The 19662-nt window shown below is 40.6% G+C and overlaps 2 protein-coding genes across 2 annotated transcripts in view; one reads left to right on the forward strand and one right to left on the reverse strand.

The window, feature by feature from the left end:
• The window catches only part of tubgcp6 (tubulin gamma complex component 6), a 55667-nt gene extending 44875 nt beyond the window's left edge, over positions 1-10792 (forward strand). Inside the window, exons 21-24 of the mRNA XM_079567074.1 lie at positions 2410-2542; positions 6251-6464; positions 8083-8276; positions 10587-10792. Of these exons, the coding sequence (XP_079423200.1) occupies positions 2410-2542; positions 6251-6464; positions 8083-8276; positions 10587-10684 (639 nt within the window). The 3' untranslated portion in view covers positions 10685-10792. The remainder of the gene's footprint in view (positions 1-2409; positions 2543-6250; positions 6465-8082; positions 8277-10586) is intronic.
• Positions 10793-18222: 7430 nt separating this feature from the next.
• appl2 (adaptor protein, phosphotyrosine interaction, PH domain and leucine zipper containing 2) overlaps positions 18223-19662 on the reverse strand; it is a 42962-nt gene continuing 41522 nt past the window's right edge. The window contains exon 21 of the mRNA XM_079567099.1: positions 18223-18680. Coding sequence (XP_079423225.1) covers positions 18549-18680 — 132 coding nt within the window. The 3' untranslated portion in view covers positions 18223-18548. The remainder of the gene's footprint in view (positions 18681-19662) is intronic.

Below are 19662 nucleotides of genomic sequence, written 5' to 3' on the forward strand. Positions count from 1 at the left end.
TTTAGAGTTTAAACATTTATGGGTTGCCATTGGTTACGAGGATGAAAACAGGGTCACTAAAACTAGCATGAATTAAGCAAAATGCCGCGCCACGTAACGGTTTAAACGTCAAATTCCCTTGACATCTCCCCTTTTATGTCACATATTAATGACAGTGATCAAACTAAAATGCATGGTTTCATCTTGTACTTGCACAAGGTGAGGAGGTGTGGCGCTGCTGCTAATGAAACACGCGTCCGAATGCGCTTTTCCCTTTGTGAGTGGCAGCTTTAATGTGACACGCTGTCATGGTTTGACAGAGTGCGGAGTATTAGCTTATCAGGCCTTTTTAAATGACTGAAGCTCTCAGATTGATTAGAGGATGACAAACTCGGTGACAAATGCCACTCATAACGCCCCCAGCTGCAGATGCCCTCATTGTTCTTGACTTCTTACTTCACAGCTAAATTTCCATTCCAGTGTGTTATGTCAGTCTAGTCAAATATTTTATCTTAAGCCGCCTGCTTCTCCATATCCTAAATGTCACCCTGCCCACAATATTTTAAAGTTTAGAGATATCGACATTTGCACTTGAGTCTTTTGGCTTTAAAGCTTTGAATGTTTTATGTCAATAATGGATGAGTACAAATCCTTGAAACCAATATTATTTTCCCCTATTACACTTTTCTTATGCTGCGGTGCTCTGCCTTGACATTAAAGGGGACATATCTTGCAGAATCAACTTTCTGTCAACAATATGGACATTCTGATAGATAATCAGGTGTCTAACAGCTCCACATTAATTTGATGACGCATAAAAACAGAAGTCAAAAGTTACTCGCGAAAGTTAGTGCATACATTCAGAGTCAGCTTTTATACTTATAGCTGAAGGAACTAATGATCTCTTACAGGGATACTTCAGGATTTTTGACATAGGGTCTTATTTCCTAGTTATCCAGAGTGTTGCTGATTTCTGGAGATATATATATTTTTTTTAATTCAAGCATTTCTTATATTTGAAGAGTTTGCTAGCGCATTTCTATGGTATCAGCTACCCTGCATTAAAAACAGTCTGACCCGCTCCACAGTGCACCTGAGGCAAATCACTTATAACAACAGACTAACCATATAAATGTCTGTGTCGATAGAGTAATTTTAACCATTTTGCATTTAAATAACTTATATTTGAGCAGCATCAGCTTCGTGGTTGTGTAAGCTAGGCAGCGGCGGAGTGATCTGCTAGAAAATAGTCCCTCAAAATGCGATCATTCATGTGATGCAAGGTCAGTTATATTCCAAAAATCATTCTATCGACACAGACATTTATATGGTTAGTCTGGTGTTATAAGTGATTTGCCTCAGGTGCTCTGTGGAGCGGGTCAGACTGCTTTTAATGCAGGCTAGCTGATACCATAGAAATGCAATAGCCTAGCACTAGCCTAGCGCCACGAAACTCTTCAAACAGCATGAATGACAAAAAAAAATATCTCCAGAAATCAGCAACACTCTGGATAACTAGGAAATGAGGCCCTATGTCAAAAATCCTGAAATATCCCTTTAATATAGAAGCTGCAGTTACACATAAGACCTGAGGTGGCAGTAGTGAGCATAACATGACTAACTTGCATCTAGTCTTTTTAAGTAAAATTAAGTAACGTTGCTCTTACTTGAGTATGGTAAATATTTTGACTACTCAACCCACCTGTGGTCACCACCTCACTGTCCTCGACATCTTGTTCGGTTGATCGGAGGTTTTTCTGCCAAAGTCAGTGATCTTTGAAGAGTTCAGAATCAGACATTTATTCCTGCTCCATTCTGTGAATGCGGAGGTGACTCCTCTGTTCTCCACATCCTCTCACTTCACACATGCCTCACTGTTGTCATGCACCTCTGGATGTGACATGCCACAGACTGGTGTGTCAGCAGTGTACTGTACAATGTGATGAGAATTCTCTCACCTCGTCGAAAGCATCAAACCTCAGTCACACCTGCATCTGCCACTCGTCTTTCCCAGTTTATTTCATCGCTCTTCCACTTTGTCTTTAAGTACTGGAGCAATTAATCAAGGCACATGCTTAATTTTAGAGTCTTTTTTTCCGTCACAAACCCAGAATAATTCCCTGGTGCATGAGTTGTTGGCGCCACTTTTAACAGTTTCCTCTGTCACTCTCTGAAAACAGGAGATAATTGGGATGAGCTGGTTTAATCACCTATTTGACTTAAAAATGTTGTTCTATATTTTTAAAACCTAAATCTATCACGTAGGTTTAAAAATACATTTGCACAAAACTGGTTTGTATTTATGGAAACAAGTAAAAGTAATAATTCAGCCCTCTCTTATCTGGATTTATCACTATTGCAAAGTGGATAACCCTCTATGCCTTCCTGTGTATTTGCTCATTTCTGAAAGACTCTATTGGTTTATTTCAGGTGGACTGGCCTCTGAACATCATCATCACCGACAGCTGCATGAGCAAATACAACCGGCTCTTCTCGTTCCTGCTGCAGCTCAAACACATGGTGTGGAGCCTTCGAGACGTGTGGTTTCACCTCAAACGAACAGGTGCAGTGCCAAATTATGGGAAAAGTTCTACAATTAATATTTCCACATATGTTGTATATTTTATTTAAGAAGAGATTGAGTCGAATTAGTTCATTTGTGCTGAGAGAAAATACCAGGTCCTAAATTATTATTCATAAACCTCTTTTGGTACGAAGAATTGTAGCACAAAGAGCAGATTGTACAGATTAAAATTCCCTTTCCTTCCTATAGTGAAAGATTTTGAAATATCATCAACTGGACTGGGTGGAGTTGAGGATGTTTTTTGGCTCTTTTAGTCTGATTGTGGGACTGAGAAGATGCTCAGGACAGCTGGGACCCCACCCACCTTTTTTTTAGTGTGCATTGAGGGAATCAGGTTTAAAGGGGTGGTATTATTCAAAATACTTGTTAGTATGTTGTTCTCTCGTTGTGGTTCGAGCCGCTTCTTTGAGTAATCTTTGGATCTTCACCGGTGGCTATCGGCTTGTTGCACGTTGTGGCTATGCTAGTTCCTCTGACCTGAAATTGTGAGCGCCAGTACTTCCTGTCCATGTTCGTTTCCTTTGGAGATTAGACCCGCTCGAATCATCCTATTTTCTAGATCACAACTTGATGTAGGAAGCAAATAGTTCAGCTGTGACGTTTGTGTTTATAAAGGTCGGAGAGCTTGTCTTGAAGCTAAAGGCTGACGTTCAATAAAAATGTCATAAAGATAGCTAGCCATATACAATTAGAACTATAGACATAAGACGATTGTTTTAATGCAGATTAGGTCATATTTGCGGCACTACAAATGTTATAATGCAGGGAAAGTAACTCTTGCCCCTAGAGGCCAGTAACGCAACTGCAGGTGTTGTAGCAAGTTACGTTTTTTTAACTTATTAATTGTCTTGGAGAGTAAATACTATGCTGACAGGAAAAGCGAAGGGAGAGAGTGAGAGTACATCCAATTATACAATGGAAATATTTTTTTTTCACTCAAACTTGGCTGTAAATACTGTTTAAAGTGACGTTGGCCCGCAGTTAGCTTTGCCTGTTAGCATGTTAGCTTCTTCTTCGTGATTCCATTAGTGTGTATTGGTGGCTCCGGTCCGGTGGCAGTCAAGCTGCAAACATGGTTTTCTGGTCAGAGACACCAGGGGGAGATGAAAGACCCTCCAATCATCCCATAAACACTTGTATTACCCCCACAGGGACTACGGAAAGGATTTATTAAGGTAAACACGTTACTTAATACTGCTTTAAGATCAATGTGGCCTTTTCTAACCATGTGTTTGACATTGTTTTGTTGATTGCAAAAATCAAAATACAACCTTTTTAAATAGGCCTCAGTGTTACAATCTGACTACAAGAACAACAAGAACCCTCTGAAGAATTCAACCCAGTCCAGTTGACAATGTTTGAAAATCTTATGTTCATTGGAGAATTCCCAGATGACTAAAAATGCTGCGATCGTCAAGTGATCCTGTGATCCTGCCTCCTTGGTTAAATGCAGGAGGCGCCTCGTTTTGTTCCGGGCAGTGTGCGGCGTTCACACAAACATGACTTCCGTGCCTGTGGTGAGATAGTATTGATCTCAGAAAGCCAGTGAGCAGCGCGCAAAACATAAATGCATGCAAATTACCCCCGGGACACGGGCGTCAGTGTAAAGGAACTAATTTTACCGACTACCTGCGAAAACACTGATGAATATTTAATGCGTTCTGAACTCTAATTAAGTCAGTAGTGGAGAAAATATGCACGGAATCACTTTATAAACCACTGGCTCGCGCATATTTGATGAAAAAAACTTTATTGTTTGTCCTCCAGGGGAAAGTCAATGCATGTAGAGCGGCGGCAGACACTGAACTGCAGCAGCCACGTGGGGACTATATTATAAAGGGACAGCATTATAATACAGACTTTAATGGACTGCAATACTGGCTGTTACTGTAACTTTACAGGGAGTGGGGACGTTTACAGCTCGTCTCCACGGAGATGTTGACTAAAGGCAGCCAGATTTAAACAGGTTAGGTCCAGTGTTGCCACAGATTACTTAAAGAGTTGTGCTTTTTTCAATCACATAGCACTAGTCTATAGCACACTACAATGTTGACGAAACCTTCTGTTGGTCTGTAAATGCAGTAAATTAGAATAACTGCCTTGTATAAAATTGCTCTTTCAAAATGGCTGTAGTGAATGTCTTGAAATAGGCCTCTGTGTCTAAGAACCTCTGACCCTTTCCGACACGCCCCCTCCACACACTGTCTGTGGAATCAGTGAGGAGGGGGTTCTGCTGAGGAGCAGTGGTTGGTTACTCGGCTGGTGACGAAAGCTCAGAGGCGTCTCCAGGAGGTGGGGGCGTTCCTAGGAGGACTCAGGCAAACCTATCCCTAAAATGGCCGCCATCAGAGTTTTTACAGGTTACTCAAAAACACGTGAATGTGCCAAGGCAACACTTCAGGCATGTTTTTAATGAGGGAATGACATAATAACATGATGTAAAGCTTGAAAAAGTAGATTTTGCATAATACCCCCCCTTTAAGTAATCTGATTACTGATTTCTGACTACTCCTTTGATTACTTGGTTTTAAAAGTTGCTAAATTAGACTACAAGTTGCTTTATTTCGTTTTATTAAGCATCTGCCGACATCACCTTCACAGACAAATGACAACTGCTTTTACCTACACTCACTTTATTGGAAGTGCATTTTATCAGTAAAATAAAAAAAAAAAAATACAGACTCAGAATAGCAATATATTTCCATCTCTCTCCTCAACCTCCGGCTGAAAACATGACTTGTCCGATATGTTACGTTACTCGCCGAGACGCAAAAGGATGAAAGGAAAATGACAAAATAGTAAGTTGCTGTGATTTGAGAAACTAACTCTAACTGATTACTTGTTTGGAAATAGTAATGTGTTAGACTACTCATTACTGAAAAATGTAATCAGATTAGTAGTAAGCAGTACTATGTAACTTGTTTACCTTAAATCCTTTCCGTAGGTCCTCTGGGGGTAATACAAGTGTTAAGGGGATGATTGGGGGGTCTTTCATCTCCCCCTGGTGTCTCTGGCCAGAAAACCACAATTGCAACTTTTGCTGCCTACAGGTCGGAGGCCCCAATACACACTAATGGAATCATGAAGAAGAAGCTAACAGGCTAACGGGCAAAGCTAACTGTGGGCTAGCGCCACTTAAACAGTTTTTACAGCCAAGTCTGAGTGAATAAAATTATCTCCATTGTGTAATTGGATGTACAATATCCCTCTCTCCCTTTGTCTTTTCTGTCAGCGTAGTATTTACTCTCACGGACAATTAATGAGTAAAAAAGCGTAACATGCTATGACATCTGCAGTCGCGCTCTAGGGGCATAAGTTACTTAGTTCTGCTTTAACTTGATTATTATTTTTTCCCCATAAAAAGCAAATTGCTCTATAAAATATTGCATTTATATTATTGCAATGGTCAAGAGCTGGGGTAGGCAAGGTAGTGTAGTGGTGGGCCGAATTTCTTCCTTATGAAAAGTTGAGGAGCTGAACCTCTCAGTGGTGGCCCAAAGTGAAGCCTCAAAATCATCAGTGGTTCCATGATGGAGGGCTGGATTTTGCCCCCGGGCCTGACTTTGCCTCTACCCCTGGTCAAGAGGGTTCTCAGATATCCCACCTTTTGTCATGTTGCCCTAATTGAGACTAAACCGAAACTAACCTCGGACTTGAGCTCAAATCGAAGTGTCCGTGTGTTTCCAGCGCTGGTGAAGGGGGCCGGCCGGTCGGTGCAGTTCCGGCAGCTGCAGTTGTATCGACACGAGATGCAGCACTTTGTGAAGGTGATCCAGGGATACATCGCCAACCAGATCCTGCAGGTGTCGTGGAGCGAGTTCATCACCAAACTGTCGTCCGCCACCGACCTGGACGCCATTCACCGCACGCACGCAGACTACCTCAACAGGGCCATCTTCAGGTGGGGGAAGGAACTGCACCACGCACAGTAACACATGTGTAGGCATTTTGTAATGATCTCCAACCCTTCTATATCGCTGTCTTACACTTTGTTGGTTAGAAAATGCAATAGAGATTTAAAACAGCTAAAACAAAATAGTAATAAAGTAGTTTCAAGTGATCTGCCCAAAAGCCCCTCCCACTCCCCCTCCTCTACTCCCCTTTGCTGCGCAGCTGTTTCAATTGATCTCAATGTGATCTGGTCAAAGCCCCAACTTGGCTGTAGCTTCATTAATAACGACGGCTTACACTTGTATTGCACTTACAAGCCTGTAGCACAAGTTCCTCAAAGTACTACAGTGGGGAAAAAAAGTATTTGGTCAGTTTCCCATAGACTTTCTATTGGATTTTGGCCAAATTCTTTTTTTCCCCCACTGAACATAGTAGTCATTAATCATTCTCTCCACACTCGGTGGTGGTAAGCTGTTATTGAAGCCACAGCCGCCCTGGGGCTGACTGTCCATTTACGACATGGCTATGTAATGTGTGTTCCTATCCTGAGCTCTTATTATGTCAGTGCCCTCTGCTGGACACGTGTGGAACTCTTTCCTTTTTTTTTTACATTTAAGCTGCCCCCTAGTGGCTAGAATGAGCATCTTGGTTATTCTTTAAAAATTCATCACTCCGCACAGGAATGGGCTAGAGACTGACTTTTTTTTTTTTACATACTCTGGAATTTATGCTGCAGGATTAAATCATTGATCTGATATGTTTGACACCCCTGGTATAACCTTTTCGGGAGCTGTCGCACAAAGAAAAGCCACTGGGGAAGATTCGAAGATTACTCAAAGATTACTCAAAGTTAAAATGGTCCTTCACAACCTTTGGACTTTTCTTGTATACTTCAAGTTAATTGTGGGTGCGGCCATTTATATCGAATGTTATCAACTAAAACATCTGTTTAATCATAGAAAGACGATGCGTTGTATTCCAAAGTCCAAATACCCCCTTTACTACAAAGTTCTGGCTTTCCTTTAAAAGCAGTATGCAAATTGTTTTAGTTTTCTAAATTTGAACCCATTCCAAGTATCCCCTGCTAAGTGCTGGCGTACCCCCAAGGGAAACACTGGGTTCAAAAGCTGCTCCAAGTGTATTTTTGATGAGGGAACAACATTGTAACATGTTAATGAGCTTTAATATTTTGATTTTGCATAATCCCCCCTCTCAAAATAAATAACCGTATTTTCCATCATTCCTTTCTCTTTTCACTGGAGTGTATACAAATCTTTAGACTTCTTAAGTGTATAGATTTTTCATGTCTTTGTTATTAGAAATATTTTGTTTATGCATTAAATGTGTTTGGAAAAGAGAGATTTGTGCGAATGACACGAGCTGGAGCAAGCCTTTACTTTTAATTAACTGAATGGTTGAAGGCTCCCAAGATTTTTCCTGATATGTCTCTTCAGCAAACTCCTGTAAAAGGTTAATCAGGAGTGGACTTATGCCGGTACTTTCTGAAATGAATGATTCATCCTCATTAGCAGAAGATACCAGCACTAAACGTTTGTGTGACATTTCAGCCTTAAAAACTCATTTCAAAGCGCTCTCCCTTAAACTTTGCTCTGTGGTGTCGCCTCCAGGGGTCTGCTGACAGATAAGGCCGCTCCCGTCATGAACATTATCCACAGTATTTTCAGCCTGATCCTGAAGTTCAGGGCCCAGCTGATCGCGCAGCCCTGGGACAGCCAGCAGGGGGAGGCGGTGCACCCCAGTTTCATCGCGATGCAGCAATCGTACAACACCTTCAAGTACTACTCGCACTTCCTGTTCAAAGGTGAGCACAAAAGCTTCCAAAATCATATGTGTTTCAGTTATCGGGTTTTATACAGGGCGTTGGTGGTTTCCCAGTTCCTTTCAGTATAAAAAGATCAACTTGCATGAATGAGCATTGCTGATCTAGGCTCCTGTATAGTGGTTGCACTCTTGCCTCACAGCTAGAGGTCAACTGATCTATTGGCCAGGCAATATATCGGGCCGATATAATGCAGATTAAAGGCACCCATCTCTTCCTGTTTTATTGTATTGGAAAGAGCTCAGTCAGAGCCTTTAAATGGGCCCTCCCAAAGCTCCTCAGGGGAGCAGAGAAACATTGTGGTAAAAATCTGTGCCGAGTTTTACACCCCGGATCGTATAATATATTTTATACCATGGTCTGGGTGAATACTCGATCCTGATTGGCTGGTGTGCATTATTTTCATATAACCGCACACACATGTAGTCCGGTAGTTAAATCACTGGGATATCACTCCGCTGTGGGAATCGCCATAGCAACGCATTAACCCTTTGCTGAAGCAGGTCGTTTTGATTCACTCGCCTGTAAAATTACGCCTCCAAATTAAAATCATTGCTGTTAAAGAGGGGGTATTATGCTTTTTTCAATCACATAGCACCAGTCTATATCACACTACAATGATGACGAAACCTTCTGTTGGTCTGTAAATGCAGTAAATTAGAATAACTGCCTTGTATAAAATTGCTCTCTCAAAATGGCTGTAGGGAATGTCGTGAAATAGGCCTCTGTCTCTTTAAGAACCCCTGACCCCCTTTCAGACACGCCCCCTCCACACGCTGTCTGTGGCATCAGTGGGGAGGGGGTTCTGCTGAGGAGCAGTGGTTGGTCACTCGGCTGGTGACGAAAGCTCGGAGGCGTCTCCAGGAGGTGGGGGCGTTCCTAGGAGGACTCAGGCAAACCTATCCCTAAAATGGCTGCCATCAGAGTTTTTACAGATTACTCAAAAATACGTGAATGTGCCAAGGCAACACTTCAGGCATGTTTTTAATGAGGGAATGACATAATAACATGATGTAAAGCTTGAAAAAATCCATTTTGCATAATACCCCCCCCCCCCCCCCCCCCCCCTTTAATGTCCCTTATGGAATTTACATAATACTCTTGCTTGTGAGTCTCTAGTTGTAGCCACAACAATCAGTGTGACCATCAGATCCACTAGTGGCAAGTTATCAACTACAGCACTGAATAAAAGAATAATTGTCTTTATTCTCGCCAACGTTTTTTGATGAAAATAAAGGTCCACAGCTGCAAGAGATAGGTGGAACCAAAACACACTCTGAGCCTATAAAAATAAGAAGCGGCGGGACGCAGCTCCTTCACAGCTGATCAGATAAACACTTCATTAGTGACTGACAGGAACGAATGAGATGGATTGTGTGGTTAATTTCAACGTTTTTGGCCAAAACAAAACTTTTGATAAATGGGAAGTAGAGGAGAGTGAGCAGCTAGGTTAGCCTACTGTTAATAAAATATGAGCTTTCCATTTCTATTAAACGGTTAAGGCACTATTCATTATTTTCAGGCGTACATAAAATGATCCCTGGACTGGCTGGATTAGTAAAATCATTATAGAGGAGAAATCCCCAAAGATCTGTATCGTTTTTTTTCTTCTTTTTTGCGATATATTATGCAGCCCTTGTGCCATTGTAAATTCTATTACTTATGCCAGACTGATTTTGGGTCCCATTTCAGATGGAGATGTTGTTAAATAGTGGAGATAAGTTCTCATAATGTCGTTTATAGGACCGCAGGGTTGTTGTTTTTTAAATTATTTTTTAATTATTATTATTATCATTGTTTTTTATGTCTTTTAATTATTTATTTATTTTTTCCTTTTTTCTGGTTGGGGTTAATGTTTTTTTTTTTTTTTTGGGGGGGGAAGGGGGAAAAAAAATCCAAGACCTTTGTTGTAACTTGTTGTTCTGACTTGTCAATAAACAAAAAGTAAAAAAAAAAAAAGATCTGTATCAGTCGTAGAAAAACCCACATCGGTCGAGGTCTACTCACAGCGTCATGGGTTTGATTCCTGTAATGGGTGTGTGGCCTTTGTGTTTAGCAGTTTTTTATGTTCTCTCCTGGCAATTCTGAATCTTAGAGGGATTTTTCATGGCCAGAAAACAAAAAGTAGATGAATGGATCGATCTTCCTTCCTCCGGGGGGAAAATGTGCGACTTTTGCTGCTTCCGTTCACAAATCATTCAAGTGACAAGGCAGAATCAATTGTGTTGTCAAGTTAAAAACATATAGAAGTAGCAATAAATTGTTCTCCTAACTGTCTCTTTCTCTTCTCAGTGGTGACTAAACTGGTGAACAGAGGCTACCAGCCACATCTGGAAGACTTCCTCCTTAGAATCAACTTTAACAACTACTACAAAGACTCAAGTGTGTAAACCCAAAATGGTCCAATGGTTTTGGACTTGGAGCCCTGCAGGAGTGAATATAAGTTTTGATATGGATGTTTAAAATCAAAGTATTTTGGAGACTGAAACGCTTAAAACGTTATGAAATAAAATGTTAAGATTATTACATCAATTGTTGTGTTGTTTCAAACTTGCCTCGAGACTGGAATTACCAAATGGACTAGATCGGGGGTAGGCAACGTCAGGCCCGGGAGCCAAATCCGGCCCCAGTGTAAGTGTGGATGAGGTCAGACAGGTACTGAGGGGCCAGGGAGTGGAGGGATTTGTAGGCAAGGAGAAGGATTTTGTACTGAATGCGATTTTTTTTTTTACAGGAAGCCAGTGTAGATGGATGAGAGTGGGAGTGATGTGTTTTACAGGGCTTGATGTGAGTCAGGACCCTGGCAGCAGAGTTTTGGATGTATTGGAGCCTGTCCAGGAGCTTTTGTGGGCTCGCGGACAGGACGCCATTGCAGTAGTCCAGTCGTGAGGTTATGAAGGCGTGAATGAGTGTTTCTGCAGCTGAGTCCGGAAGAGAGTGGCGGAGGCGTGAGATGTTCCTGAGGTGAAAGAAGGCTGAATTTGTTATTGAGTGTAAGATGATTTAGAACAGGGGTAGGCAAGTTTCCTTGGTGGAGGGCCGACTTTCTTTAATGTAAATAGACCGAGGGCCGAAGCCGCTGATCATTAGCCCAAAGTAAAGCACAACACTGGAAAAAAGACCATCTTAAATGAGATAAATGACTTAAAATTGCTTGAATTAAAGTTATTTTATGTTGAATTTGACTCGGTTTGATCTAATCCAAGATACAAATGCTATAGCGCCAATGGAACAAGAATAAAACCCACTTAAAATCAAATAATTGTATTTCACTTGAAATGACAAAAATGATCTGAATTAAGAGAATAACTACTACTAGAGGTTTCATTTCATCTAAGACCAGACCAAATCTACTCAAACCTTCGATTTAATCTGTTAATTCAAGTAGATTTATGTCATTTTTACCTTAATACGATTATTCTTTTTCCTGTGCACTTCTTTCAAATGCCAGTGTTGTAAATAATATATGACCTAATTAGGTGTATTGACAGTATTTCTACTTTTTTTTCCTCCCATTTAACTTTAATAATGTTAAAAGTACTCTCTGATTTGTGTAATAATGTTTCCCAAAATCATCTTGAGGGCCAGAGGTTCTGTGCTGAAGGGCCGGATTTGGCCCTCGGGCCTGATGTTGCCTACCCCTGATTTAGAGAAATATTCTTATACAAATCAGAAGTACTTAAATCGTTTTTAGAGTTTAACCTTAACCAAGCACATTTTCTCCAGTTCAGCTTAACCCAAATCTAAAAGCTTCTTGACTGGAGCTTACAGCCTATAGGTGTAACGCCTCATTTAAAAGCAAAACTGACAAAACTGATCGATTTTTGATTCACTTTTTGTTGTGTTTTTGTCACTTTTTTGCCTTTTTGCTGCCTTTTCACCACTTTTTTTGGTCATTTTTTTTTTGCCTACTTGTCCCTCTTGATATGCTTTTTTTTTAAGAAGCTTTTTAGATTTGGGTAAGGTCGAACTGGAGAAAATGTATTTGGTTAAGGCAGAGGGTTAAGCACTGTAAAAATGTGAGAAACTCTGTCAGTTACTTAAAACTTTCCAAACAGAACACCAAATTAGGTCATAAATTATGCACGGCACTGGCAATTCTAGAAAATGGTGCTTTACTTTTGGATAAAATTGTCTGGTTCGGCCCTTGGTCTTTTCACAATGAAGAAAATTGTCCCTCCTCTTAACTTGCCTACCCCTGGACTAGATGATATGGGACCACTCCCTTCTTTCTCTCACAAAAGCTGCTCTCGGATCTAAAAAGTGAGTAAATAATAAGCTAAACAGTCTTGACATGTAGAACAGCACGGGCAAAACGTCTGGACACTTTCACCCGCCTAAAAAGCAGCTAATAAACTCTTTAAGTGCAGCAAGGACTGAGTGAACAGTGCAACTATTTATAAAAGTATATTAAAAAAGGACTCGGCACACAAGTGAAAAATGAAAAGAGAATTTTAATTAAGATAACAAGTTTTAGAAAATGACATGAAGTGCAATGCATCGTTAGGTAGTGGTCTCCTTCAACTTAAAACTCACGGACGGATAATAATGTAAACCTTTAGTATATTACAGAGATCTATTTTACATCATAGACCGGTATGTTAGGTTTGCGCACCAAGACTTCAGTTACAATGCAGAGTTACGATGATCTGACCATGCGAACAGTTTAAAGTTTGTTAACAAAACAAAAATGTTTTTCGTACGCAGTTACTTCGCGGCTTGATGACAAAAGGTTCAAGTTCCAGTTCAGCAGCGGCAAATGAAACGAGGACAGGCTTTCATGCGCAGAGAGAGAGTTCCCACATTGTGTATTATCTTTTGGTGAACGGTCACAGAATGGACGGAACGCGCTTCGCATTGGGAAAGAAATGAAGTGTCTTTGTTTTTCAACGCCTTAGGGATGTAATTACAGCGCCAAAGATGTTAACCTCTTTACCCCCGCCTTTTTTTAAGCTTTTTTTTTCCAAGAAGCTTTTGGATTTGGGTAATGACATACTGGAGTAAATGTGCTCAGTTCAGGTGGGGGTTAAAGGCCACCATTTTTACGTTTCATTTCATTTGTACCCGTCTGGTCTTCACGCGTGCCCTCAGTCACGTAAACACAGCACATACGGCGTTAGCATTTAGCCTCTCCTCCTCTCCACTATAGAGTTCGGGAATGTGACGTCATATCGCTAAGCATTATGGGATTAGCAGCAATTGCAAACTAATGGAGATTTTGGAGATTCCACTGCTTTTTTCTCCACGTTTTTAGCTACTGTTAGTCTATGGAAATGTATGCTGCAAAGATGGCGGATCTCTATGGTAACTGTGGAATTTCCCGAACTTTATAGCTCCGAACGAGGGGAATATAGAAGCTACGAAGCTCTTCCACGTTTTCCATTTTTAAATATGGTTACATGAAGTCTTATAAGATCTGAGTATAGCTACACAAATTTAAACAATGTGTATTTTCTCAGTGGATAAAACGGGGAACTATATTGTTAGGCGGAATAATACCAGGAGTACTTCGGCGTCCGCTCAGTAAAGTGAAGATATTAATGTGTGGATATCGAAGTACTCCTGCTATTTAATTTCCCCTTTTTAACCGCTTAGAAAAGAGCTTAGTAGCTTCCATCTTCACCTTTGGAGCTATAGTGGAGAGGAGGAGAGGCTAAATGCTAACGCTGTCTGTGCTGTATCTCCGTGACTGAGGGCACGCGTGAAGACCAGACAGGTACAAATGAACTCGTCTAAGGTAAGGTAGGAACATATCTCGGTAAACGGTGGCCTATTCCTTTTAAGAGGTAGTTGAAAAAAACTTCAAAATAAACTTCGGGCTAAGTGAGTAGTGACTGTTTTGCATATTCTCTGCCTTTTAGCGTAAACGCCTAAAATATGACTTTGGTCCTAAGTCATGTTTTTGGCTGCAGGAAGATCGAAAAAGCACTTTGGAAATCCGCATAGAGATGACGCTTTTGGGTTGTAACAACCCTTCTTATTGGTTCAGGACAGAGCCAACGATACCTAAAGATGCAGCCGTGTTTGGAGAGCAAAACATAAAGAACAAACCTTGGAGCGAAAACATCTGTTCAACCTGGGGCTTTCTCCCCAAACCAAATACAAAAAGCTACTTGAAGAATAAAGTATTGGCTTGGAAAAACACATTGGAATGACTTCACACATCGGAGTACAAGTACATGAATTTAACATGTTTGCCCTAAAATATTTAATAACAAAACAAAACCACAATCCTGCTGCAGTTTTAAGGTCCCACAGTCCGACCAGGCGAGAACCATCGGTCCTCTCGACACTTTCGAATCAACCCTTTCTGCACGAAGCACGGGGGGGGGGGGGGGGAAATAAGCACAATTCGCGCATCACAGCCTCTCGTTGCCAATAGAGATTAGCGTCAGTTGCTAATTAAGCTAAAACAGAACGCGTTGTGCAAGCGGCAACGGCATTGTACAAAAGCCCACACACTCGTCTATCAGCGCTCGGGCTTTAATTCGCCTCGACGAGCACAGGCTTTTAGCAATAAGTACTTCTGTAATGTCCTTGTTACTGTAAGATTTCACGTGGGGCTTAGATTGGAGGATTTTTCAAGAAGAGGAGTGAAGAGGAGGGAGATTGATTAAAACCTTTCAAAGACGAGGGGATATTTACAGAAGCTTCTCGGCGCAAAGTCATATTTCAAATTGAACATCTGGGTCGTTTGAGTTGAGATTTGGAGAGCAGAGTCGGGCAATTAATAAAAGGCAATTGAACTTGTAGGAGGAGGATTGTTAAAAATGTCTATTAAATTTTATAGCAGGGCTGCACAATGAATCAAAACCCCAATATGAATATCCTTTCTCGGTGTCTCATGTATAAATGTGCTTTAGGCTTCAACAAACACACAATTCTCATCTTAGTTTTGAAGTTCACATGTCAGTCTAAATAGTTGTAGTAAATTGTAAACCTATAAGTCAGTGATTCACCATTTTTTTCCCCCAATCAATTTGACAGCAAGTAAAGGCATTTGTTTATCTGTATAGCATTTTTCAGCCAAAGAGCTTCTCAAGGGGCAATGATTCATGGAGGTGCCTGACTGAAGTAAACCCTCCGGCCACCAACCAGTCAGTCCCTCAAGTGCCTTTAATCCCCTCCCGTCCTGGGCGAGAATGGGCAGTCACAAGGTGATAAGGACTCGAAAGGATCTACACTAGAATTTCAACAAACCAAGCCCAAGATTTAACATTAACCTCTTGTCCCCCACCTTAACCGAGTACATTTTCTCCAGTTCAGCTTGACCACTCACGCTGTTGTTCTTTGTCAAATTGTTTTTGTCTTTATCATAGTTTAAATTTCATCTTCTTACGCATGTCCTCAGTCTTATAGCCTTTAAGGTCTTTATAGTTTATTATTTATCTTAAAGGGACTATACAGAGGTTAAAAATGTTCAAATCAAAGGGACTAGACGCAAGTTGGTCATCTTTATACTCACTACTGGCACCTCAGGTCTTAGGGGTGACTGCATACATGACGAAGTATTTTCCTCCCCCTACATGTTCCAGACACCACAACTGCCTCTAAAATCCTGCACTGTCTCTCAAAAAGGTGTTGAATCAGAAGTGCCGTCATGCAAGAGCTTCATATAGAACCTGCAGTTGCCCCTAAGACCTGAGGTGGCAGTAGTGAGTATAAAAATGACCAACTTGCATCTCGTCCCTTTAAGTTACAGTATATGTTACATGTTTAATGTTGCACGATTTACCAAAAAGAATTCCTAGTTGTAAACCTGTTCATAATCATGGCAATAAAACTGATTCTAGACTGGAGCTTACAGCCTATAGGCCAGGGGAACACCTTATTTGAAAGCTAAGACCTAAGGCCATGTTTTTGTAGTTTTTTTGTTGTTGTGTTTGTCACTTTTTCATTGCATTTTTATCACTCTTTCGTGGCTTTCTTGTTGATTTGTAGTGGCTTTTTCATCACTTTTTTGCCGTGTTTTTGTTGCTTTTTCGTCACAGATTTCATAGCATTTTTTATGCATTCTCGTCATTTTTCCATCGAATTTTTCCCACTTTCTTGTGGCTTTTGTTCACATTTTTTGGTTGCTTTATCATCACTCTTTAGTTGTGTGTTTTTGGCGCTTTTCCGGCACGTTTTTGCCGCTTTGCTTTAAGATTTGGGTAAAGTCAAACTGGAGAAAAAGTGCTCGTATTATGTGGGGGTTAAGAGGTTAAACCAAGTCTAACCTAAAACTGAGGCTGTAGACTACTGTATACAATCTCGACCCACAAAGCAAAAACTGGCCCCAACTGGCACTACACGCTGCATTTTACTCAACGTAAACAGGTCAGGTCTAAACCATGGGTTAAATTAAGCATAAAATAAAGAAGTACCACCAAAAGAGGCCCGCGTACCACAGTGTGAGAACCACTGCAATAATTCTCAACAAAAGCCAAGGAAAAATCAGGGGTTGGGGAGGTCATCTGGCTTTAAACCTTTGCCTATATCTGACTGCATATTAACAGTAATATATAAATAATATAAGGGTTAAAATGAAAAAAGGATGCATAATGTCTTCATTCAAAATAGCTGAAACCTAAAAATGAGCAAACGTTCTCGTATTAAGACTATACACGACATTACTGTACATTAGTGTCCCTCTGAAGTTCCCAAACAAGATCACGCCCAGTGCGTCCAACAGTGCTACAATAACGGCCTCCAAAAGCAAATCAAATGACGGCGATTCTCAAACTTCTCAAAAGAAAAAAACAATTATAAGTAAGATGGAATCTACGTGAAACAAGGACCAAGTAGTAGAAAGTCCAATTGAGTGCTTTTTATTGCCACAAACAAACCATATTTGTGGTGTTTCTTAAAGAGGGGGTATTGTGCTTTTTGCAGGTATTTAGTTCTGGGGTAGAAAATCCAATATTGATCAAAAACAGCTGAAACAAAATATCCAGTACCGTATTTTCCGGACTATAAGTAGCACTATCCAAAAAATGCATAACGAAGAGGAAAAAAACATGTATAAGTCGCTCCGGAGTATAAGTCGCACCAGCGTTGGCAACTACCTGGGCATGGAGCCGTAACTGCACCATTGACAAGCCTCTCCCGGCAGCGCCTTGTTCAAGCACCCATTTGCAAACTTGTTTCCATGATTAGCTTTTTTTGTTTTCTCCATAGCAGTAAAAGTAACCTCTGCTTTTCGCTAGGTCCCTCACAAGTTTTGCACTCACTCCAATCTGTCTTTCTGCTGCTCGATTGCAGTTTTTTTATTGTCAGTTGCACAGGTGTAGCAGATAGTGGTACACAAGCCTAGAGCGCCCTCTAGTGGCCGTCAGTGTGTAAATAACAAACATGCAACATTTTATATTTTGATATATAAGTCGCACCTGAGTATAAGTCGCACACCCCCAAAAAAAAGTTCTGGAAAATGCAGTAGTTTTCACTTCCCGTGTCAATAAAACTATGCCGCGTTTTTTTTTTTACTGCGCAATGAAAGGATTAAGCTTAGCAAGAGATGGAGAGTTGAGCAAAGCACGTACATCTGGGATACGTGGAACCTCAGGAGCAGCTTTTTGGGAGCTGCCCCCGTGATGCTAAGAATAACCACGGGGGAAGATCCGAAGATTACTCAAAGATGAGCAAAATATATCTCCAGGTGTGTTTTCGTAACATGGTAAAAAGCTGTAAAAAAAAGTTGATTTTGCACAACACCCCCCTCTTTAGGATTTTTAAACCGACAGGAATGAAGGGAAATGATATTCGAAGGCAAAATGGACAAAACAAGCAACTTTTGAGCAAAGAATTGTGCACAATTCAGCCAAAACTGTGGTGCCATTATTACCCTATCACTTCCCCCACAAACAGGAGGAAACATATTTCAGCAGTGTCATTATTTTTTACAGAAATTTAAATCTGGAATTCACTTTGGTACTTTTAAATGACATTTAATGGGTCTTCTAAGCAAAGAGTGTGTATATAAGTTGTTTGTGTAAGGTCCAGGAACCTTCCATCTAGTCGAGATTAAATATCAAGGGTAGACAATGGTTTAGAGAAAACAAACAGTTTGAAAACCACGGTCAAAAGATCTGCTTTTGGTAGGCCCTAATATCAACACATGATAGTTTCATTGCACAGACTTGGGAACCGCAGTCTCTAATGCAAATGCTTCAGTACGGACGGACAGGTTACCCCCGGGGTGAGCGCTCTCCCCTGGGTGAGAATGAGATGAGCCGCCCGGTGCTTTCTGGACCGGTTTGGTCTGGGATCTGGTGACTAGGCCTCAGACTCCAGATCCTCCTGACTCGCTCCGTCCGGCTCGTCTCCAGTCTCTGATTCCAGCAACAGGAATTTGCCGTCGTTCGTGAAAGGCATGTTCTTCATCAGCTGCGCCAGCGCCTCCGGGTCCTGGAAGGTAAAAACAAATCAAGACATTTACATTTAAAAGTAGATTAATTCACCTCTTAACCCCCACCTGAACCGGGCACATTTTCTCTAGTTTGGCTTTACCCAAATCAAAAAGCTTCTTGAAAAAAGCGTTAAAAAAAAGGGACAAAAACTAGATGAAAATTAGGATGAAAATGCAACAAAAAGTCAGAAAAACTTAACAAAAAGGTGACAAAAAAATTATAAAAATGGAACAAAAAAGCAATGAAAAAAAAAAAAAGCTAAAATGACGATAATGCGTGATAAAACATCAGTTTTAGATCAGTTTTGTAGGTATTAGCTTTCAAATGAGGCATTACACTGGCCTATAGGTTGTGAGCTTTTAGATTTGGGTAAAGCTGAACTGGAGAAAATGCACTTGGGTTAATAGATGAATTTAAAAATAATAATAAAATGGTGCAAATTCTCAGTCGCGCTGGTTAATTCCTTCTTATAACTTTATATCTAAACAGCTGGACTTGCATTTAAATGCAACCCTGAATTGTATAAGATTAAAAATATAAGAGTTGAAGTAGAAATACTTTCACTTTAGTATAGTTATTCTCAGAGGAAATGTTAATACATAGATGATGCACACTTTTTAGATACGAGTCTGAAAGTCTTGTACTATTAGTGATGGCCAACGCCCCCTGCTGGTTGTGAGTGAAATCATCATACCCGTAACAATAGCAGTTCATTCACAACTCACAACAACTATTCAAGCATTGTCTGCCTATTTAAGAGATTAATGAGGTTAATGTAATATTTCCTTTAACAAATATATTCCCCCTGATGTTTAAATCAAAAACTGATATCACTGATGACATTGCAATACAATGTAATACAACAAACTTAGGGTAAAGTATACCATGAAAATTGGACCAAAAAAAAAACAATTCAATGTACAGATGATACATATGAAGCCCAAAACTAGGGCTACACAATATTGAAGTTTCAACACATG

Source organism: Gobius niger (assembly GCF_951799975.1).
Source record: "Gobius niger genome assembly, chromosome: 12".
Classification (NCBI taxonomy): domain Eukaryota; kingdom Metazoa; phylum Chordata; class Actinopteri; order Gobiiformes; family Gobiidae; genus Gobius; species Gobius niger.